Source organism: Erpetoichthys calabaricus, chromosome 16 (assembly GCF_900747795.2).
Source record: "Erpetoichthys calabaricus chromosome 16, fErpCal1.3, whole genome shotgun sequence".
Lineage (NCBI taxonomy): Eukaryota > Metazoa > Chordata > Cladistia > Polypteriformes > Polypteridae > Erpetoichthys > Erpetoichthys calabaricus.
The window spans coordinates 76,050,800-76,076,242 of NC_041409.2; the positions used below are offsets into that span (position 1 = coordinate 76,050,800).

Consider the following 25,443-nt stretch of genomic DNA (forward strand, 5'->3'; position numbering starts at 1 on the left):
TTAGCGAAAGCGAAATGGAGGTCCTGCTAAGTGAAGTAGAGGCCAGGAAAAATGTTTTATTTGGTAGCTTAGGAAGTGGAATTAGTAACAAAAGGAAATTGATGGAGTGGCATAGCGTGGTGGATGCACTCAAAAGTGCTGGAGCAGAAAGTCGCACTGTGACCGAAATAAAAAAGAAGTGGTCCGACATCAAAGTTGCCGTGAAAAGGAGAGTTGCAGCTCATCGTCTGCATGTCAGCACGACTGGAGGAGGTAGTGAACTCCCGGAGCTCACACCATTTGAGCAGCGAGTTGCTGCAATTATTGGCGACACACTCATTGCCGGAATTGTACCAGCTGGGGAGGGTGATTCTGACATCACCGCAGGTGATGGTGAGTTACCATTTCTTTTTTGATTACCATTATCCATACTCGTGTAAATAATTTGTATGTGAAATAAGACAATTGGGCTGCAGATGCTGTATTAATTACTGTTTAATTAACTCCAGACAACAGTACAAAAGCTGACCCCAATGCTGAGGACGTAGCTCCAGGCGATGATGGTGCTGCGTCTGTGCCGACCACATCTTCGGGTGCTAGCTGCTCACACACCCCTGCCTCGGAACCCACTGTTCGATCATCTGGCCATGTGCTGACTGATGCAGTTCTGGAATCCCAAAATGCATTGGTGGATGCGGTGAGAGATGTAGCCAATGAACTACGAAATATAAAGGCAGTGTTGTGTGATATTAATCAAAACTTAAATGACTTTGTGAATAAATAAATGATGCATCTGCTTACCTGTTTTTACATTCTGTTAATTACATTCATTCGACCTTGTAATGCTGTCCAGTGTAGCTGCTCATTTGGTGTACCAGGGTCCGGTTCATCATACCGCATCTCTTCAGGTACGGGCAAGCTACGAATGAGTGCCATATTATGTAGAATGCTACATGCTTGCACGATGCGACACACTTTCTGTGGACTATAGAGCAGCACTCCACCAGTCTTAACCAGTCAGCACCAATGGCCCTTAAGCTGCCCTATAGTACGTACTACCACCGCCCGAGCCGGAGAGTGGAGGTCATTATAACGTCGCTCTTGTTCAGTCAGTGGTTGGCGAGAGGGGTGAGGAGCCACGTCTTCAGCGGGTACCCACTGTCACTTAAGTAATCGTGTTCTATGGTTACATCGTACAGATAACGTACGACTGTGATTAAAAGGTAATAAAAGTCTTATCTTACCGAGAAACCAGCCATAACGCACCGCACCATTTTCAAGTTTGATCCCCACACTATTTCTCAGGATGAATGAATCATGAATTGAGCCAGGCCATCTCGCAACAACATTAGTGAGGCGCATTTTCGCATCACTGATGATTTGCACATTAATTGAGTGAAAATGCTTTCTATTTACATAAACAAATTCATTCTGTGAAGGTGCCTTTATAGCAATGTGTGTGCAGTCGACCACTCCGATGACATTTGGAAAACCGGACATTGCTGCAAATTGCGCTTTGATGTTTGCCTGTTCAACCGGAGTGTACGGAAATCTGATATCTGCTTGACAAGCGGATAATACCATCCCATACAGCTGGCATGGTACGACTCAGTGATGACTGAGAAATACCGGATCGGTCAGCCAATTCACGCTGAAAAGCTCCTGTGGCTAAAAATCCGATAGTAGACAGAACTTGCAAAGGAGCAGGTAGAGCACAATTCCTGAAAGTCTGCCTTTGTAAAGCAGGTGCCAGTTCAGCACACAGCTCCAAGAGGATCGCTCTTGGAAATCTAAACTGACTTAGTAGCCAGTCATCATCATGTGCCAAGAAATCCGTATGATCTCTGAATACGCGTTCTCTTCTAATCCTTCCATTTGCAATGTCCTCTAACAACGCTGAAGCAGCCATGGCAGTGGAATAGTTTGGCCATTCTGTGCACAATTATATTGTTACAGATTGATTACAATCAGGTGCCTTAAATTTATCAACAATATGCAGTTAGTTTCAGTGTATATGATACAGCCGCGTCAGGGATGTCGATCTAAAAATGAAAGGAAACCACACAGGAACAGTAGCACTGCTTTGACGCTGGGTGCCGCCAGTCTGCAAAACCGAGCGGAGAACTTGCGTACGCCAGGGTTTGAGTTACCGTGGAAATGTGCGTGGCTTTACGCCAAGTTTAGGTTTTATACATTTGCGCTTTGATCGTGGAAACGTTCGTACGCAACATTTCTGTGCGTACGCACCGTTTATACATGAGGCCCCTGGAGAGGAGGGTTCGTCGGATAGTCGAACCTCGGATTCAGGAGGAACAATGTGGTTTTCATCCTGGTCGTGGAACAGTGGACCAGCTCTACACCCTTAGCAGGGTCCCGGAGGGTGCATGGGAGTTTGCCCAACCAGTCTACATGTGTTTTGTGGACTTGGAAAAGGCGTTTGACCGTCCCTCGGGGAATCCTGTGGGGGGTACTCCAAGAGTATGGGGTACCGGACCCCCTGATAAGGGCTGTTCGGTCCCTGTACGATCAGTGTCAGAGCTTGGTCCGCATTGCCGGCAGTAAGTCAAACCCATTTCCAGTGAGAGTTGGACTCTGCCAGGGCTGCCCTGTGTCACTGATTCTGTTCATAACTTTTATGGACAGAATTTCTAGGCGCAGCCAGGGCGTTGAGGGAGTCCGGTTTGGTGGACTCAGGATTGGGTCACTGCTTTTTGCAGATGATGTTGTGCTGTTTGCTTCATCAGGCCGTGATCTTCAGCTCTCTCTCACAGCTGAGTGTGAAGCGGCTGAGATGGGAATCGGCACCTCCAAATCTGAGACCATGGTCCTCAGCCGAAAAAGGGTGGAATGCCCTCTCAGGGTTGGGAGCGAGATCCTGCCCCAAGTGGAGGAGTTCAAGTATCTCGGGATCTTGCTCACGAGTGAGGGAAGAATAGAGCTGGAGATTGACAGGCGGATCAGTGCGGCATCCGCAGTGATGCGGGCGCTGCATCAGTCTGTCGTGGTGAAAAAGGAGCTAAGCCGCAAGGCGAAGCTCTCAATTTACCATTCGATCTTCGTTCCTACCCTCACCTATGGTCATGAGCTATGGGTAGTGACCGAAAGAACGAGATCGCGAATACAAGCGGCTGAAATGAGTTTCCTCCGTAGGGTGTCTGGGCTTTCCCTTAAAGATAGGGTGAGAAGCTCAGTCATCTGGGAGGTGTTCAGAGTAGAGCCGCTGCTCCTCTGCATTGAGAGGAGTCAGATGAGGTGGCTCGGGCATCTGATCAGGATGCCTCCAGGACTCCTCCCTGGTGAGGTGTTCCGGGCACGTCTAACCGGGAGGAGGCCCGGGGAAGACCCAGGACACGCTGGAGGGACTATGTCTCTCAGCTGGCCTGGGAACACCTTGGGATTCTCCCGGAAGAGCTAAAAGAAGTGGCCGGGGAGAGGGAAGTCTGGGCATCTCTACTCAAGCTGCTGCCCCCATGACCCAACCTCGGATAAGCAGAAGAGGATAGATAGATGGATGGATATTAAAATTGTATTAACTTTGCATCAGAAATTACAGCAATATTCATGGCTGCCAAATGTTTTATTAGAGTGAGACTTGCTTACAAGTATTTGTCACAAATACTTGGGGTGATGAATCACAAGGATATTAATAAATGAGTAATGAAAGGAACCATAATACCTAATATTGTTTTCTTTTTATTTTCTTTTTCTTTTTACTAGTCTGCAAGTAGTTATTTCTATAAAATGCTTAACAACATTTGCGAAAGTTTCTTATTTTTGATCGTTATCGCCTTTGGAATCCAACGGGACACTAACGCACTACCTGCGCAGGAAATCCCAGGTGTGTGGCCGACGCTGTTCATTTACAGTCGGGATGCGTTGCTATCTATGAAACCAGCTACCAGTTACTCCCCGTATATTACTAATATACCGGACGAATTAAAATCTTTGAAACCCAGAAAGTGAGGAAAAAGAGGTGGACTACGAGTACGTCTGAGTCGGAGAAGTTTTAAAACACCTTTGCCAACCATCATCATGAGCAACGCACAGTCCTTGCGAAATAAACTGGACGAGCTGAGAGCATCTGCGCGATACCTCCACGAGTACCGTGAAAGCTGTCTGATGTGCTTTACGGAGACCTGGTTTAAGAATACAGACTCGGATACAGCAGCCGAAGTAGATGGATTTGTTTGTGTATGACAAGACAGAAATCCAGCTTCTGGTAAGCAGACGGCTGGTGGGGACTGCCTTTACATTAACAAAAGGTAGTGCAGGAGTATCACTGAAAAAGAGCGCATCTGCACGCCAAATATTGAATTACTCACCGTCGGACTTCACCCATACTATCTACCACGGGAATTTAATCAGTTATTTGTGACAGTCGTTTACATTCCGCTGCATGCTGATGTGGAAGCTGCAGATGAATCAATTCTTGAAACTGCTCATAAACTAGAAACCAAATCACCTGGTTCTTTCAAACTTGTGATGGGTGATTTTAATTTATGCAGTCTGGAGTCAGTATTACCAAATTATCATCAATATGTGAATATTAACACTAGAGGGGACAAAACTCTGGACAAGTGCTATGGAAATGTCCCTAATGCCTACATATCGCATCACAGAGCAGTCCTGGGTGCGTCTGACCACGTCGTTGTTCATCTTCTCCCGAAGTACAAACAGAAACTGAAACAAGAAAAACCAGCCATACGAACAACACAAAACTGGTGCAAGGAAAGTGTAGAGGAACTGCAGGAATGCTTCTCCAGTACAAATTGGGATCTGCTGACATCCTCACAGTCACTGAATGAGGCCACCTATACTGTCAGCGAATATATTCAATTCTGTGAGTCTATGATCATTAAGAAAAAATCTATCAAGGTGTACCCAAACAGTAAGCCATGGATCACTAAAGAGGTTAAAGCATTACTATTGCAAAAGCAACATGCACATCAAGAAAATAAGTTAGAAGTTAAGCGAATTTTACAGCAAAGGATTAACAGGTTAATTAAACAAAATAAAAAGATGTATGGGGAAAAAATCAAGAGGTGGTTCAATGATAACAATCCAAAGCAGGTCTGGAAGGGACTAAAAACAATTATAGGACTGGGCCCTAAAAAGAATGTGGATTTTCCAGCTGACAAAGACCACAAGCTTTTAGCAGATGAACTGAATAACTTTTATGCCAGATTTGAAACAAGTGATTTCAGCACCCAAAATACAGAAATAAAGGAAATATTTTATAAAAACACCAGGTATTCTGCTGTGATTGGGTTCAGTTTAACTGAAGTGGAAAAAGGCTTGCGGCAGGCCAAAACAAACAGTGGAGTGGGACCAGAAGGCATATCAGGTCGGCTTTTAAAATCTTGCTCTAAGCAGCTCTCCCCAGTTTTTCATTTGCTTTTGAACTGGTCTCTGACCTGTGGTATTGTACCTAATCTGTGGAAACAATCAATCATTACCCCTGTATCTAAGGTTTTTAGGCCAAGCTGTTTAAATGACTATAGACCAGTGGCACTTACATCTATTCCAATGAAATGCTTTGAACACTTGGTGAAAATCATTTTAATGACAGAGACAAAGTCTTTTCAAGACAACAATCAATTTGCTTATTGTGCAAACAGAAGTGTGGAAGATGCTCTGCTTGTTATCTTACATCAAATCTATACCTTTCTTGATCAGCCTGGTTCATATGTCAGAGCACTATTTTGGATTTTTCGTCAGCGTTCAATACTATACAGCCTCATATACTGATTGGGAAATTAAACAGTATGAATGTAAACCCATTTATCACCCTATGGATTCAGAACTTTCTTTTAAATCGTTCACAGACAGTTAAAGTTCAGGACACTTTTTCAATTGCCATTCATTCAAACACAGGAAGTCCACAGGGGTGTGTCTTATCACCATTACTGTTTACTCTGTACACAAGTGACCTGAGACAGAACAATGACCACTGCTCCATTATTAAGTATGCGGATGACACCATGATCATAGGATGCATATCTGGGGAGGATGAAAGCCACTATCTAAATCAAGTGGACTGTATGGTAAACTGGTGCAATAAAAACGTTCTCACTCTAAATGTAAAAAAGACCAAAGAAATGATATTTGATTTTAAGAGACAGAAATCTGTATGTTCACCTATTGTAGTTCTGGGAGAGGAGGTAGAAATAGTGAATGAATATAAATACTTAGGAACTTACCTAGATAACAATCTTAACTGGAATACAAATACAAAAAAATTATTTTCTAAATGCAACCAGCGCTTATTTCTCCTCCATAAACTCAAAGTATTTAAAGTAGACAAGGACCTCATGTTGTCCTTCTATCGCAGTATGATCCAGTCTGTGATCACTTTCAGTTTCATTGCCTGGTTTAATAGTCTAACAAACCAAAACTTAAAAAAGCTCCAGCAGATTACGAGCAGCTAAAGTTATTGGGGCTGATGTAGATGATTTGAATAGTGTGTGTCAGAGGGCAATGCTAAAGAAACTGGAAATCATCTCAACTGATGACAGACATCCATTACATGTAGAACTAAACTTCAGTAAATCAGGAAGGATAGTTGCTTTGAAAAACCACACAAATCGCTCCAGAAACTCCTTTCTTCCTAGTGCCATACGACTTTTCAATAAGAAATATCGGAGATAATGTTTAAGGTTTTGATATATATCCTGTTACCTTTTTTTTTTTTTGGTGTAAATATGTTTTATCTAACTGCCTTACCTTAACCTTTCTTATTTCTATTTGTCTGTTTTATTTCATTCTGTCTGTTACCTGTTATTAGATGCAACTGAGATGGCAAATTTCATGTTTTCCTGTGTAAACATGACTAAATAAAGAAACCTAAACCTCTGTAAATCATTGGACATGGAATTGTATTAATTATCAACTCCAAGACTTTAATCTTATCCAAAATATAAAAGTATTACTAAAGTGTCATATGTTAGAGGTGAAGATTTATGCAAATATGTGCTTAAGGAGATTACAAAAATTTGATATTGGCACACTTAACACTAGAATTACCAAAGCCTACGAAAACACTCTTAATCACAACTGAACTTAAATCTCCGTCAGCATCTTTTGTGTTGTAAATGTGTCGATCAACACAAACAGCAAGCAGCCTGGTATCCCATCCCTCCTCTCACCTCCGCAGTTCAATTTGCAAGAAGGTTCTCAATGCTCAATGTTCATCTTGGAGTGACGTACCTGGAGCTGTATTGGGTAAATAATACATCATCATGTGGAGTGCATACATTTCATGTGTTTTCCGTGTCTACAACAATCTATGTAAACATATCGTTAAAACAGAAACGTTTTTCATGTTTTAGTAATAACTGACAAAATGTGTAGACATGAAGTGTATAATGTGTAGAGCCTGAAGTCCAAATATCAAAAACACTTTCACAAAAGGTACAAGTATAACAAAAAAAGTAGATAGATAGATAGATACTTTATTAATCCCAAGGGGAAATTCACAAGTACACTTTTATTCAAGAATATAACCGAAGAAAAAGAAAGCATGTTACGGGAGTTTGTTGATATGACAGCCTGCATGGTGCAATGGTAAGAACTGCTGACTCCCAATCAAGAGGTCGCGGGATTGATACCAGCAGCTTCCCAGATTTACTGTTTTGAGTAGTGAGCTGCTTTTATTGTTAATATTATACAATAAAAACATACATTTGATTTGCGCCTGTAACAGCCAGTGTAAATTTATAGTACTTGTCAAAGTTAGCGTTTTTTTTTCTTTTCAGTTTTATTCTCTCACTCACATTCACACTCCCCCAACCCCCGATCTGATGCCATTTTCAGATAAATACATGGTATAACAAACAAACTTGTTTTGTTATACCACCTTTTTATTTGAAAACCGTTTTACATCTTGTGCATGAACGAGACTGGGACTGGGAAAACTGTGGAAATGGGTGTGAGTGGTGTGCATGACTGAGAATGATTGTGAATCTGAATTTTTTTTTTTTATTCAGTTTTATTCTTGAGTGTTCCTGTTCACGCTGAATTAGTATGCACCTTCTGGTCCATGATGTCAAAACCGCACTGACAAAAACATAGGTATAGATGACATTTGGAATAATTCATTTTATGACCTGTATAGTACATTTCGGAAAATGTTGCACTAATGTACCATTATATTCATTTACATACCTTCATGTGGTTGTAATCAGTGACCACATTTTTTTTCCCCCCAATCTTGCCCAGTGCCCACATTTTGGTGCATGGCGGTGTTTCTTTTGTAATCCAGGAGATGCAGTGGACAGAATAGTACAGATAGGTCCTTCCTACATTTACAACATGTGTACCTGTTGCAATGTACACAATTTCTCTATCCTGACACTGACTGAGCTTGCTTTCTTGGGGGAAGTGACAGTCTTAGAACAGAAGCTTGTCAATGTTGTCAAGAAGCGACGATGAAGTTCCTCTGCAAGGTGAGCCAAGAATACTCTTCTCCATGGACACTGTGCATGCCTTGTACAGTACATGTGTGTTCATCACCATCAGGTCAAGCATGTTGTAGCACACAGCAACCAGCCACCTGCGTGTTCATGATTGCACTGAATAAGCTCACGCCTTCTGGTCTATGATGTCAATGCAGCACTGGGGGAAAAAAAGAAAGTGACAAATATATATGACATTTTGAAGAAATCATTGTATGACCAATGCAATGCAATATTATTTGAAAACTAACAGCGTCAGATCGGGTGTAAAGTTATGCTGACGCTGTTAGTTAGTGTCAGATCAGGAGGGAGGGTAGGAGAGCATGAATGTGACTGAGTGAATAAAACTAAAAAAAAAAAAGCTAACTTTTACAAGTACCATAAATTTAAGCCTGGTTAAATGTTAAACTCATTGTATAGTTCCCTTTAATGCATTTTTCGGCATATCCGGTTTGGGAATATTTACATTTAGTGTGACCTTAAAGCTCTGAGTTTTAGATGTAGATATAAAGTACAAGTTTGTCAGTTCAGTTGCAATCACTAGCTAAGTTTCCATCCAGTTTTTTGCGACGTTTTGTTATCGACAAACAGAATATACGTAAAAAAAATGTGCGAAATTTGCTGTCTCCAGCCTATTTCCATCAAACTGGCTTTTTATCGATAAAATGGTGTGCGTGATGACGTCACCCCCCCCAAAACGAACTGTCGCATAACTTTTGTTGTATCGCGAAAAAAATCTGCCCTTGAGCCGTTTCCATACATAATTTTGTGTATGTCGCAAATTATCTACCTTTTGTTTTCCACGTTACACCCCCTCCACTAAACAAAGAAACAAAGAAATGGAGAGATTATTCAGACAGTTTTTTGAAATTTGCCAGCTTACTGTTATATCAGTTTCACAAATAATTGGAATTGTACATAATATCCGAAGACGACAGCAGAATGAAGCAGTTGCTTGTCTGATAGCCCTAGAGCTCGAAGAAAGTACCCCAGTGCGACGAAACCCACGGGTATGGGAGAGACGACGGAATAAGACCTTCTGGGAGGAGGTGGTGGAGAGACACTTAACAGAAAATCTCTGGCTGCAACATTTTATAATGACACGGCCGACATTTGAGATGTTGTGTGGATTCATCAGTCCTGATGTTGCGCCCATCACAGGTTGCCACCGACCACCGGTTCCAACCCAAAAGTGGATTGCCATCGCCCTTTACAAGCTGGCAACCTGTGCCGAGTATAGAGTAGTTGGAGAAACTTTCGGGGTTAGTAAAACTACCGTCCATCGATGTGTATATGCTGTGTGCACCGCTATTAAAGAAAAATTAATGCGCCGTTATATCAGACTTCCGACTGTAGCGGAGGCCAATGAAATTGCATACCGCAATTCCTTGGTGCATCTTGTGCCACAGATTTACGGTGCGCTGGATGGCACACATGTGCCTATTCTTCCCCCGACGGAAGGCTACCACGATTACATTAATCGCAAAGGGTGGCCATCTATTGTTCTCCAGGCCCTTGTTGATGACAGGTGCATGATACGAGACATTTGCGTTGGCACTCCTGGAAGTGCCCATGATGCAGCTGTGTTTGCAGCATCGGATCTGTACAGGTGAGCCTACCTTTCAACATCCCTTCACAGTGCGATAACTGAATTAACCTGCTTCCCTTAAGGTTTTTAATTAAAACTGAAATTTGAATTAATACAAAATAACGACGTTTAATCAAAAAAAAAACTCTCTTCATCAGACCATGCGAACCGCTCCGCCATTCTCGTTTTGATTGCACGTGATGAAAATGTGACACATTTATTTGCGTTAAAGCCCTTTTTTCCGACAAAAACTGTTTCCAATGTAGTTTTTGCGACATCTGAAGTATCGATATGGAATTTATGCGCTAAAGTTAAACGGAAAAATATTATGTCGACATGTACAACATTTTATCGATAATTAGCATTTCCATCAGCTATATCGGTAAAAAAATTTGAAGCACTAAATATTTTTTCGCAAAAACTCCTTGGATGGAAACCTGGCTAGTGGCTCAGTATATGGCTTTCAGCTTGTCACTTAAGTTGTTAGTGCTTGGAATGCCAAAAATACATGAACACGTGTTTAATGGCTATTTAAAACACTTTGGTGTTCAAATTGAAAGGTGCTATTTTTTTTTTTTTTGATAATGTGTAAACATTACAAATTTGTTGTATCATACAACCCTCTGTTCAACAATAGGCTATAGGCCTGTTCCTTCTGTTTTGAAGGAAAAGTAACACAAAACTTTAGGATTATTTTAATTTAGCATAGTGATAATTACAAATACTCATCTTAAAAAAGAGATTCATCTAAAGTTATATGTAATTGTAAAAAAGTGTGTGATAAACAGTAAGAATTTTAGTATTATGTAATCTTCAAAAAAATGTGTTTTTCTCATAAAACTTAATCAAAGAGATGAATAAAATGTCTTTGGCCTTCTGTTGTTATTGAATAAACAGGAACAAGGATACTTAAGTTTTGCACTGTGTTTTTGCAAAGAAAATTAGTTCTCATTAGCTGACATGCCAATAGTTCTTAGTGGCGAAGATCCTTCTAAAATGCATTTAAAATTAATATTAATGTCCCTGAAAACATCACAATTAAATATACCTGATTCAGGTTTGCACTGACTTCCCTTGTGTCTGCATCATTAGCATCAGTTTAATCGTGTTTTTACTGATTTATCCAGTTTAGCCTGTTGCCCCCAATTTTTTTTCCTCCACTCTCCATTGTCCTGGGTATCCCTTGAGATGAGACTTCTCCTTTTCATTTCATTTGATGCCACTTCTAACCATGTCATCCTTGTCTTTTATTGCACATGATCAAACCACCTTTGTCTCTTTCTCATCAGCACAACACCTACCACAGCAAGTCTTTCTCTTAACTTGGCATTCATCTTCCTCTCATTCCATGACACTCCACATATCCATCTGACTATCCTTATCCATTTCCTTCCAGCCACCTCTCCCTGTCTCTCATAGAGCATACTACTTCAAATGCATTTTTCGTAAATTTTTCCCGTCCATAACCTGTTTCACTTACCTGACTATTGCCTTTGTTTTTCCATATCTCAGGAATTCAATTTGTTTGTCTTTCTGTGTTTGCCAGTATACGTGGACAATTTACCTAGATGACTACATAGCACTCACATTAAGTCGCCCAAAAAGTGTCTGCCACAGATATAAAATATAAGTAGTGTAAGGCATAATCAGAATGGCAAACATTTTTTACTCTGTATTATACTGTTACTAGCCAGTTAAGTTTCTAAAATAAAATAAACACAGACAGCAAGGTGCAGTCTGTGTCCAAAACAAGTCTGGGCCAGTCATTTACTTCAGTAGCTTTGATCATATTTTTTGCATTGTCAAGTAGTAAAACATACTAGTCCATCTTATGTAAACACTAGCTACTCAAAGCCTCACATAATCCCATTAGTTACATTTTCATCACTGTATTCTTTGGGTAAGTAGAAAGTCTATAAAGACAGAGTCTTTAATTCAAAACCATGGTCGATGAAGTGAGTTGTCAGGCTTATGTAGGGCTCTTTGTCCTGCTTGACCAAAGATTGGTTGTGCATTTGAAAATTTCCACATCTTTCAGCTCTTCCAGCATCCATTTGCAAGCACCCGTTTTTGGGATGGTAACTTTGGAAAAATATGCATGGGATGGAGTCTGGTACCATTTATTAGGTTTGTTCATAAGGTACACAAAATCTTTTTTGTATTTGTCGACACCATGTCATTTGTAATGGCCTGTGTTATTTCTGTTTGACGTCAGGACCTGGGCTCATATGGTGATGTGCATTCAGAACTTTTGGAAATCGGTGGTTGCTTTAGATATGGTTCAGACTTAGTCTTCAGTCTGGCTGTGCTGCTTGCACATTTTTGTAAACAGCACTCTTCATGTTGCTCTTCATGACTGTATTTCAAATAGTGCATCAGGCTTCCTGTGATACATTTCAAAGAAGTCACCTTTGCTCAACATAATTTACAAAATACCTGAGTTTCTAAATGGACTTCCCATTTAACCTCCTTACCATTCATTTTTTTCTCAAAAAAACATGTAAAAAGCATTGCATTGTTTGACATGAAAAATGAGAATTTTAGTAAATCTCATCTTTTTACCATAAAATGTGCAAAACACTAAAAGTACAAAGTCAGAATTGTAGAAAGTATGATAATAATATGAACAGCACACTGCACATGTGCGAGTGATGTGTCACTTTCGGATTTCCAGAATCGCTTTTGGTTTCACTGACTGCTTCAGTATTATTACCCAAAGACAGATTCACTTTGTCATCACTGCAGATGAGAGGCGTTTCTTATGAGACACTAATATGAGGCTAGGAGAAGATGTGTTTCCACGATTGCTCAGGTAACGCTTGGGCCTGACACTTATGCAAGATACACTTATACCGTTGGCTGAGTAACCCTTGGCACTAACACTGTTGGCACTTTTACAGCCCGAGTAAACCTCAGGTCTTACGCAAGACATGTCTATTCCGTTGCCTGAGTTACACTCGGGACTAATGCTTTTAGTACTATTTTTGCAGCCCAAGTGATGCTCTGGTCTAACACCCGAGAGGTTAAAGCCAAAGTACTGCCATACGACAGATTTGCTATTTCGGTTGGGGACCTAATCTTCTGCTTCAAAGCAGGAATTTTCAGTCTTGGCTATATCCATGCCGTCGCTGCATTTGCCAGTAAAAAAAGTTGACGGACACTGAGCTGCTGTTGCGCTTGTGAAAGAAATGCTTCTGTCAGCCTTTTAGTTTGTAGTTCAGTTACTTGGCTAATTTAATTGCAGCTTAAGTTTATCACAGCTATATATTTGATGCAGCAATATGTTTACTGCACAAATTACTTATTGTAGTAAAGATAAAAATGCAATTAATCTTTCAGCATTAGTTTGTACTTATGTACATTTTAATTTATTTGTTTTTAATGTTCCATGTTAACCCTCAACTCATTATGCTGTGAATGAGAATACCTGTTACTGACCTTTGACTACCACAGTATACACAGTATTTCATGTAATTAGATTGGTCCCATATCGGATCACATTCATTCCTCATGTAAACTGTTCCAGGGTTCACATGGTACTACACCAAGACCACCATTTCCAAAGAGTCTTGGTACGGTTGTTTTTGGTTTGCAGAGTGCTGTGTAGACACTATATGTGGTGTGTGGATAGAGGAACTTATTATTCTTAATCTACTAGCATCTCTTGTACAATGATATTCTACTGTGGTAATCTACTGGCATATCTATTAGATATTCTTCTATGGTAATCTACTTCCATCTCATGTACGATGGTTTTGTACATTGTTGATATTTTGAAATAATGATGTGAACTTTTAAGACATCTCACAGCCCTACTACAAAGTTTCATTACTTTTTAGAGTGTACTGAGGTAAGATATTGCTTAGTGAGAAAGATGTTTAAGGAGAGTGAACAGCTTTGGTCTTTGTATGACATCCAAAATAAGTGCCAACCATGGCAGTTTTGATAATGGGCAGTGACAACAACCATAGTGTATTAAGTTGAGAAGAACTTGTGCTTGTAAATACCCTTTGAATGAACAAGAATATTAGTTATAACTATTTCAGTGAAAATTGTGGCTGCATGTAGAGGTTTAACATGGTCATGTACGGCTAAGGATTTGTGAATACCATATTTCACAAATATTTTTTACATGCATGTCACCCTTGTTATCACTGGTGTGCCTGGACTCGGCATGCCAACCAGTTACCAGAATTTCCAAGATGGCTGAATTTTTTTATATCTCAATTTACACTTACGACATTAGAATTTGGCACCCCTCTCAGACACTTTTCAACAAACAAAAGTCAGACCTTCAGCCTGCAGACTACCCTTCACACCACTGCATCATTTATGCACTTACAGTACTTCAAGCAACCCATGCACAGGAATTAAGCTTCTTCAAATATTTCTATCACACATGCCACACAGCAATACACCCATCTCTTCCACACTTCCTGCCCTTTCACCTCTAGCACTCACCTTAATCTTTCCTGTATTTACAACTTGAGCGGAGCGGTGGCTCTGAGGCTAAGGATTTGTGCTGGTATTCAGAAGATTGCCGGTTCGAATCCCCGTCACTGCCAAAAGAGATCCTACTCTGCTGGACCCTTGAACGAGACTCTTAACCTGTAATTGCTCCAGGGGCGCTGTACAATGGCTGACCCTGCGCTCTGACCCCAAGGGGTATGCGAAAACTAACAAATTCCTAATACAAGAAATTGTATAAGGCGAAATAAAGAACAAAAAAAAAAACATACATTGAAGCCTTTCACTATCAAACTGGTTTTGCATTTCAGTATCTTTAGTTCTAATTTGCTTTTTGCCATTAATACAAGATAATCAACATCCAATGACTGTTTCACACACTTTTCTGTTCACCACTTCTTTTCTAAAAGCAACAAACTCAAAACTTGAGTTCTGACCACTGTCTGTGCTTCTTCATACATTAACATCACTGTACACACTAACCAGTTATCCTTACCTCGCCATTACTCATGGCACCCTGTGAAATATCGTTTTTAGATCAACCAATGCATAATGCAGCTTCTTTCCTTTTGCTTTGTTTTTCCCGCATTTGCCTGACAACAAAAAAGGTATCTATTGTTCTGTTTCCAGCCATGAAACTAAATTGCAATTTGCTAACTCTTACTTAATTCCTGATTCTTTTCTCTATATAACTTTTCACTTTTTCGACCACCTTCATTACCTGCCCCAAGAGCTTGATTGCTTGGTGAGATCAATATTCTAATGGGTTAGCATCTCCTGACTATACTTAACAAGATCACTTATTTTTCTGATCATCAATGACTCTCACCTCATACACTATCAAGCAGCACAGTTCTATCAGCCATTCAACTCAGGATGTTCAGCTCATCCTGTTAGGCATGTTTCAGTTTCAGGTCAATTTTTAAAATATTTAATACATTTATTTTGTTATAAATTTCAGATTTTTTTCACATTTCATACATTATTTTTCTTGCATTTTGGTGCTATATGGCCAAATAACATTGCTGATGTTGACAGTCTGGTTACCACCATAACAGATATTTTAACTACAGTAATCCCTCCTCCATCGCGGGGGTTGCGTTCCAGAGCCACCCGCGAAATAAGAAAATCCGCGAAGTAGAAACCATATGTTTATATGGTTATTTTTATATTGTCATGCTTGGGTCACAGATTTGTGCAGAAACACAGGAGGTTGTAGAGAGACAGAAACGTTATTCAAACATTGCAAACAAACATTTGCCTCTTTTTCAAAAGTTTAAACTGTGCTCCATGACAAGACAGAGATGACAGTTCTGTCTCACAATTAAAAGAATGCAAACATATCTTCCTCTTCAAAGGAAACAGAGTAAAGCAAACAAATCAATAGGGCTGTTTGGCTCTTAAGTATGCGAAGCACCTCCGGTACAAAGCTGTTGAAGGCAGCAGCTCACACCCCCTCCGTCAGGAGCAGGGAGAGAGAGAGAGAAACAAAGTCAAAAATCAATACGTGCCCTTTGAGCTTTTAAGTATGCGAAGCACCGTGCAGCATACTTAAAAGCTGCACACAGAAGGTAGCCAACGTGAAGATAATCTTTCAGCAATTTTTAGACGAGCGTCCGTATCGTCTTAGGTGTGCGAACAGCCCCCCTGCTCACACCCCCCTACGTCAGGATCACAGATAGTCAGCGCAAGAGAGAGAGAAAGAAAAGTAAGTGGGTAGCTTCTCAGCCATCTGCCAATAGCGTCCCTTGTATGAAATCAACCTGGGCAAACCAACTGAGGAAGCATGTACCAGAAATTAAAAGACCTATTGTCCGCAGAAATCCGCGAACCAGCAAAAAATCCGCGATATATATTTAAATATGCTTACATATAAAATCCGCGATAGAGTGAAGCCGCGAAGGCGAAGCGCGATATAGCGAGGGATCACTGTATTGTCCTGACAAAAATGTTAGATTGACAGATGATCTGAGGTGAGTCTTTACAAGCATTAAGGGAGGCCCATCAGCCTTGAAAATCATAAGGGAAGCTTTGTGTTCTGCTGGATTGTGCCATCACTATGTGAGTGTAGTAAATCTGAGTGATGAGAGGTAATGGCATGCATCAGATAATCACACCAGTGTACATCAAGGGCTAAGGAAACTGACATTTCAAATCCAAAACAATTTCCTTTTTTAACTAATTGCTAGTTATACAAAAGTATAATTAACCTAATTAAGTAGGGTGAAAGTCAGCAATTTAGAATTTCGAAATCCACAATATTCTCAAGCAGCTCACAGATTACTCTAAGCATTAAGTGCAATGCATTACAGATCAATTTTTTCCCATTCATTTTTATGTCTCCTTATTTTTATTCATCTGTCCGTGACTTGACTGATCATTTTGAAGCTAGAGGACTGAAATGGATGTGAGAAAACAAGTCAGATATGACTCCAGGCTCTATCTCTAATGTTCAGTGTTTTCTAAGAAGTAGATATTTCTTTTCTTTTTTTCCCCATGTGCTTAACATAAACTTAAGGGTCAGAATATATATTTCTGTGTGCTGTATTTGGGTAATGCTGCGCTATAAGCTGGATATGCCTAGCTTTGGAGTTTGTTTAATCCATTAAAATCCCTTTAATATTTTAAAATGTTGCATTATGTAGAGTCTGTATAAAATGTTTAAAGGGTAGTTTACTGCTAATGTTGAATTAATTTGAGTGCCTGAAAAAATAGATAGGAAACTCTGCAAATGGAGGCTTTTATCAGAAAAAGAAATGCTTTGGATCAGTCCTAATGGTTCATGGATTGTGTGTATTGTGTGGTTTTGGTACATTTGTCTGAGGGCATTCTTATTTTTATACTCCTATGGTAAAAAACACAGATTGAATACACTTTTCCAAATAAAGTCTTATGATTTTGGTTACTGCAGTTTTCCATACCTGTCATTGCAGAGTTCTGCCTTTATTGTCAGAAAATTGAGGGTTTTTGCTGTCTCTGTTGGAAAAAGCCTCTTTCTTACTTGACTTGATATCTAAATGGAGTAGTTCCAAGGATGGTCAAGTTTGGTTTCACTGCATTTTTTCAAAAGAACTTTAAGTAGACTTCCAATGCACTTGATTGGAAGCTGAATATCTGAGTAGCTGTCTTGCCAAGAGATGGACTGGATTTAAGTTATATTAAATTTGTAGTTGTCTTCTTTAACTTATTGAAACAAGGATTACAAATTTAGAAAGCCATAAATAGGTGAGAGTAATACTGAAAAATTGTGGGAATTTTACTTAGTAAGAATGTACCTAAGTTTTGCCATCCCTTTAACTTACTGTTATGGGAAGTATCAAAATAAGCAGCCATCTGAGTTCTGGAGAATGGTGTCCTGACATTCGTGTCCATCTGGCACAACTTTGTTCTTGGTGCTCATGCAGGTATAAATAGTGCTGTGCTACTCAAAGTACCATTGTTTTAAAGATAATGTATAACACTAGCATGGCCAGGAGAGTGTTATACTATAGAGCCACACGCTTTTCTGCCACATTATCTATGATGCTATATATTACATGTACTCTACTCCCTGCTTTTGTAAACATACTGTAGATGACATTATAGGAAAATGTTTTATGTGATGAAAGGTTTGCATTTTTCCCAATGATAGAAATGTTTCAAATCAAAATTCAGAAAAACATAGCTATAGAAATCAGTTGATTTGTAAACTAGCAAAACTAGGTGTTTTTCACCAAAGCAACCATGTTCATTAAAAGACTTTAAAAAAAAAACACCTTTTGTGTGCTTCCACTTTCTCACTTTACATCAAATCCAAGACAGGGATGTGGAAAACTGGTTTACTTTGATACTTAGAGTAGTACAGCCACACAGAAATTTGGTGGAAGTGTTTCATGACTAAAGTGACTCTCAGGCAGCAGGGCTCAGTAAAATACAATGTCATTTTCCTTAGAAAGAGAAAAGCCTGAAGTGTCCTCTCTGTGAGCACAGCTAAATTATCCAAAATACATGGAAGCAATTTGTAGAGTTTTTATTCTACAGCAAACTTTCAGGCTCTAAGAAGCCTATTTTCCAGGCATACCATTTACCAGAGTTAAGTTAACAACTGGCTTCTGTTGTTTAGGAATGTAGGGACTGTTGAGCTAAGTTAATTGTAACTGTAGCTCCTTTAGCAGCCATTGCATTAGCAGAAGTGTTTGGCTTAGGGGTGTGTGTTGCACTGTTTGGTCTTTCCAGGTGAGTTGGACAAAGTGATTGGCCTTTTAGTCAAGCATACTTATCCAAAAAGTAGTGATCAGTAACACGTAACATATTTGATTTAGATTTTTTTAAAAGTAAAAAAAAACACTTTAGGAAGTTCACTCACAAGTTGATAGTGACTTGATTATCTTCATGAGACTATACTGTATATGATCAGAGAATGTTGTCTAGGCTTTGGTCTATTATTGAAAACACTAATCACCCACTTCATAGTGTTGTGGTTGGACAGAGGAGTGTTTTCAGCAGTAGACTGACTAGCATGAAGTGCTCCACTGAATGTCACAGAAAATCCTTCCTCCCCACAGCCATCGGACTCTATAACTCCTTTTCCGGTCACTCACCCATACTTTAAGCTATTACCCTTTTTCTTTATTGGATATCCAGGTACATTTTTCAAGTACTTGAAATATGCAACATACTATCTGTTCTTGTGCAATAAATTGTCTTCTCTTCACATGAGAATAACCTTACAGTATTTGTTCTCAGAATGTGCAATATTAACTTAAGGTGCAACACTCTGTACTCTAGTTTGATACTTACATTTATTATACTCTGTTTATATTTACATGATTACTTTATACTTGCTCTTAGTGTAACATGTACATTGTCTGTTGTTAAGTTGTAACATAAGTAATTTCCTTTGGGATTAATAAAGTTTTTTGATTCTGGTAACGTTTCTCTTATAAGATTTGTGACAATAAAACAAAGATTGTGCATTTATTTAGCATATTTTATAAGAATTCACCTTTATTGTTTACAGTATTATAAATTCAGCATTGTGACATTTTCAGAAAAAATAAATTTTCACCTGCTTTTTTTTTATGAAGTTCACAGTTCTATAGAGTGTTCTTTCCTTGTATAGTAAAATGGTTAATCAGTAGACAATTAGCATATTCTGTTAGAAATATTAATGCAGGGAACCTTAAATGTGCAGAAAAAAATGATTTTGTCAGCAGTTCTAATTATTGTTTAGTTGCAAGGCATTGAGCAAAGTGTTTTCAAATTAAGCTGTTTATGTGCCATAGTCATAATTTTAACATTGTTAACAGAATAATAATTGTGAGTTGCCTACATTATTTATTGTATCATCCTATTTTGCTTATTTGAAAAGTGTTGATTTCAGTCTTCTTTATTTTCAGTTAAACCATTCACAACCACAGTGAAGGAAATGAGACTCCACAGAGATGACTTTGAAATGCTAAAGGTCATTGGACGAGGAGCCTTTGGAGAGGTACAAAAATTATGCTGTCGGTTTGTTACAAAATGTAGTAAACTATATATTATTTTTTTTACTTAGAACGATTTAGGAATTTACATACAGGTGAAGTCTTGAGACCAGAGCTGGCCTACTGTATTCAAAAGACTTTTCACAATAATTCCTTTTGTGAGTCCAGGGGTTACCAAGAGGTAACTGCCAAACCTTCTTAAAAAGAGTTCTAGTAACTAGTTATGGGGCAAAGGTTTGATATGACCCCCTGTGGTTTTCTAGTGGTTTCTAACAAGGGTTAAGTGGGTGTGTGATCCTGCTAGATGAACTAAAAAAAATCCTATCAGAACAGAGTTTGCAAGTACAGGTATGGTTAATAAAAGCCAAAGAAGAAATTTGGTGTTGGAGTTGACATTAAAACCCTATAGAGAGACAAATCAAGGATTGATTTTTAAAGCATACACTAATATGTTTATCTATAGAAGATACATACAGTATTTAATATAGCTCATATATGGCTGATGCATGTGAGCTCATTCACTTTAATTATTTTACACTACACCTTTAACTTCCTTAAATAATAGTTTACATCAGATGCTATTGCCCAGTGTTCCTTTTTTGTGCTCTGAGTTTTACTCATTTCCCCTTCTAAATTCTTTTACATATAACACTTGCTCCATGAGCACTGCTTCTGTCTTGAGTTATCTTTTTGGGTGGGTAATGTAATTTTTCATTTCCCTGTCATGCATCTCCTCCATAGAATATCCATAGGTGTAATGAGTTAGCAAATCATATACATTCAAGTGCAGACATGTTCACACCCTTTACACCTTGGGATAGAAAGAGTCTGTAGCTAGAGGATGCTAAACCCATTTTTGTGCTACACTTCCTATTCTAGCTCCATCTTTTATTTGAAAGTATGCTGTTGAGATATGTAGAAATATTTAATTATTTGCGGTTAATTAACTTATTGTCAAAATTTCACCTTAATGCCCTAATTACTACTTTGATTCACAGTATTTTTGAATGTGTATGTAACTTTCAGTATTTTTAGTCCATCATTTAATGTGATCATATACACATCTTTAATATACTGTAAAACATCTGCCTAATTTTTGATTCAAATTACCTTCCTACTCAAATTGCTGTAAATATACTTTACCAATACTGAAACATACCTTGGGCAATTGCAGCACTAAAGAAGTAGTAATAATAGTGGAAGAAGAAATAGTATTGTCACATGAAAAGAGTGCAATGAAATTCTTAATTGCATGTCTGACCAGCATGCTTTGTGTTTTTACTGTCCAGCACCTAGACATAGGTTGATGGATATGTAAAACAGATAGAAAAGTCCTTTATTGAGGAGCATGTCTACTTCACTATATAACAGATTGATAATTCAGTTAGATGTAGTAATTTCTTGTCAGTCTAGAGAGAGTTATAACTTTATTACAAAGTGTTTTATAGTGTATCATTCCATATCAAGATAAACAGTCTGCAAAGGGAGAACATTTAGAACAGTGGAGACATCCTTCAAAATCATACTGCAGAATCAAGAAATTCCGATAAGAAAGGGAAAGGTATACCATAAGTAAATTTAACTGCCATACCACTTTTTCTGCATTTCATTTTCATGATCATATGTTATCAATTTGAAATATACTGAATGCTCATGGTGTGCACTGGAAGGAAAAATTGTATTATGGGGAGCCTGAGTCAAAGTCAAGACATTAATCCAAATGAAAAGTTTGTCAGTTTATTATAATTAACAACTTTATGCAACAACAGACAGAGTCAGAAAGTGTCCCTTTATGAGACACTAATTGCACATCACCCCAGAACAAGCCACACACACCTTTTTCTCATTGGGAGTGTAATTCTACCTTAACATTAGGGGGATAATATAAATATACTACATAGAAGACTATCCAGCCTTGAGCTGAAGTAACAAACAGAATTGAGCACCATCTTACTGCCTCACAATATGGCATTAATCAGTGCATAGCTAAATTAGTGACACATCTTAATAGAATATTTATGTATTGATTTTAGTTTGTGCTTTTTTTGATTGATAAATGGTTTCTTAATTTGAACATTAAAAAAAAAAAATGAAAATATGTGCATGTGAATTACTGCTTTAGTATATACCCTATGCAGAAATTGACTTAAATCATCAAATAAAACTGAAGAGCATTGTTGCCACTTTAAACCATCCATCCATTATCTAACCCGCTATATCCTAACTACAGGGTCACGGGGGTCTTCTGGAGCATATCCCAACCAACACGGGGCGCAAGGCAGGAACAAACACCGGGTAGGGTGCCAAGCCACCGCAGGGCACACACACACACACACCTAACCTGCTGTCTCTGGACTGTGGGAGGAAACCGGAGTACCTGGAGGAAACCCACGAACACACGGGGAGAACATGCAAACTCCATGTAGGGAGGACCCTGGAAGCAAACCTGGGTCTCCTAACTGCAAGGCAGCAGTGCTACCACTGTGCCACCGTGACACCCCACTTTAAACCAACATTTTATTAATATGGGCATTGGCAGTGGTGACACAGGGCTTTTTAATGCCTGATGTAAACCGGTAGTTTCTGTGTTAATTTAGCTTATATTCCTAAGCAAGATAGATGTACATTAATGTAATAAAGCACACCTATTTTATGAATTGGAATGTAATTTCCAGGGTACAGGGATTGTGAGGCACAACCCAACAGCACTGAATACAGTGTTACATTTTTATAGTTATATTAATATTTATGGTGTGTAATTTACTGAACATTTAATTAATTGAATTTTTATCTAATAAACATTTATTGTGACATCTCCTGAATAAGTAATTATTATTAGGTGTGCTTTTTATTTAAATATTCCAAGGCTAATATCGATTGTCAGTTGATTATCCATAATATTGGCTTATGTAATTAATTTTGAAGAAGGAAATTTGATATACTAAAAAAATCCTTAAACTGCATAATACACACTCAAAATAATATATTTGCTTGGTTCTTTTGATTTTAATTAATTTTAATCTATGAACATTTGTTTTCTAAAATAGGCATAATAGCAAAAATATAGTTATTTTTAAGAAAACATCTTAAGTACATTTTTGCATTGATAGCTACGAGAATGTTATTATTTAAATACAGAAATATAGCACGATACAAGAGCAGACATATACGGAAAGTATTCAGACCCCCTTCAATTTTTCACTCTTTGTCATATTGCAGCCATTTGCTAAAATCATTTAAATTAATTTTTTCCCTCATTAATGTACACACAGCACCCCATATTGACAGACAAAAAAAGAATTTTTGAAACTGTTGCAGATTTATTAAAAAAGAAAAACTGAAATATCACATGGTCCTAAGTATTCAGACCCTTTGCTCAGTATTTAGTAGAAGCACCCTTTTGAGCTAATACAGCCATGAGTCTTCTTGGGAAAGATGCAACAAGCTTTTCACACCTGGATTTGGGGATCCTCTGCCATTCCTCCTTGCAGATCCTCTCCAGTTCTGTAAGGTTGGATGGTAAACGTTGGTGGACAGCCATTTTTAGGTCTCTCCAGAGATGCTCAATTGGGTTTAAGTCAGGGCTCTGGCTGGACCATTCAAGAACAGTCACAGAGTTGTTGTGAAGCCACTCCTTCGTTATTTTAGCTGTGTGCTTAGGGTCATTGTCTTGTTGGAAGGTAAACCTTCGGCCCAGTCTGAGGTCCTTAGCACTCTGGAGAAAGTTTTTGTCCAGGATATCCCTGTACTTGGCCGCATTCATCTTTCCCTCGACTGCAACCAGTCATCCTGTCCCTGCAGCTGAAAAACACCCCCACAGCATGATGCTGCCACCGCCATGCTTCACTGTGGGGACTGTATTGGACAAGTGATGAGCAGTGCCTGGTTGTCTACACACATACCTCAGTGCAAGACACATGACAGCCCGCATGGAGTTTGCTGAAAGACACCTGAAGGACTCTGAGATGGTGAGAAATAAGATTCTCTGTCTGATGAGACCAAGATAGAACTTTTTGGCCTTAATTCTAAGCGGTATGTGTGGAGACAACCAGGCACTGCTCATTACTTGTCCAATACAGTCCCCACAGTGAAGCATGGTGGTGGCAGCATCATGCTGTGGGGGTGTTTTTCAGCTGCAGGGACAGGATGACTGGTTGCAATCGAGGGAAGGATGAATGCGGCCAAGTACAGGGATATCCTGGACAAAAACCTTCTCCAGCGTGCTAAGGACCTCAGACTGGGCCAAAGGTTTACCTTCCAACAAGACAATGACCCTAAGCACACAGCTAAAATAACGAAGGAGTGGCTTCACAACAACTCTGTGACTGTTCTTGAATGGCCCAGCCAGAGCCCTGACTTAAACCCAATTGAGCATCTCTGGAGAGACCTAAAAATGGCTGTCCACCAACATTTACCATCCAACCTGACAGAACTGGAGAGGATCTGCAAGGAGGAATGGCAGAGGATCCCCAAATCCAGGTGTGAAAAAGTTGTTGCATCTTTCCCAAGAAGACTCATGGCTGTATTAGCTCAAAAGGGTGCTTCTACTAAATACTGAGCAAAGGGTCTGAATACTTAGGACCATGTGATATTTCAGTTTTTCTTTTTTAATAAATCTGCAACAATTTCAAAAATTCTTTTTTTGTCTGTCAATATGGGGTGCTGTGTGTACATTAATGAGGGAAAAAATTAATTTAAATGATTTTAGCAAATGGCTGCAATATGACAAAGAGTGAAAAATTGAAGGGGGGTCTGAATACTTTCCGTACCCACTGTACAGTATGTGATACCTCAGAACCATGCCATACTTTTATAACAACTTTGCTGCATTTCTCAGGTCTAACAACACAACACCAATTAACATCTTCAGTGATTTTTATAGAACAGTGATTTTCTTTAGTGTCTTTCATACATTACAATTAAAGGAGCGTAATCTTTCCTGGTTTCACAAAGGACTAGTATTAGCAGACATCCCCTTAATAGTAATGACATCCTTCCTGTGTTCTGGATTTTTTAACATGTTACTTACCTGCATTACTATAGTGCAAGTACACAGACTTTGTAATATTATTACTTACAATTAAGTCCATTATTGTTAGTCTTCATCCAGGCCTGTTGGACTTAGTTTCCACATGAAATATGCTTTAACCTCTACAGTAGTGGTGTCAAGACTACCTGTATATGCAATATTGGCCATAGAAAGTAAATTCCACAAGTTCCCAGTGTTACCCTTTTAAATTATTATCAGCTTGTGGCATAGCAAGGCTAATGCAATTGTAAATCTTTTCAAATGCAAATGCTGAAAATACATTGTAAAAATATGTATTATGTGCAGATAATGGCATTTTATGTGCGCATGTACTGTATGTCCTGTCATTGACTGGTGTCCTTATCCTAGCAGAATGACAAGATGCTGAACTTGTTAAAGTCTTTCCCGTAGGCAGTTTTATTTTTATTTTGGGGATATGTAGGGTATAAACTTTACATACAA

The 25,443-nt window shown here is 38.9% G+C and overlaps 1 protein-coding gene across 1 annotated transcript in view; it reads left to right on the forward strand.

Moving 5' to 3' along the window:
• cdc42bpb (CDC42 binding protein kinase beta (DMPK-like)) overlaps positions 1-25,443 on the forward strand; it is a 227,351-nt gene that overhangs the window by 64,239 nt on the left and 137,669 nt on the right. Inside the window, 1 exon segment of the mRNA XM_051919892.1 lies at positions 19,866-19,957. Coding sequence (XP_051775852.1) covers positions 19,866-19,957 — 92 coding nt within the window.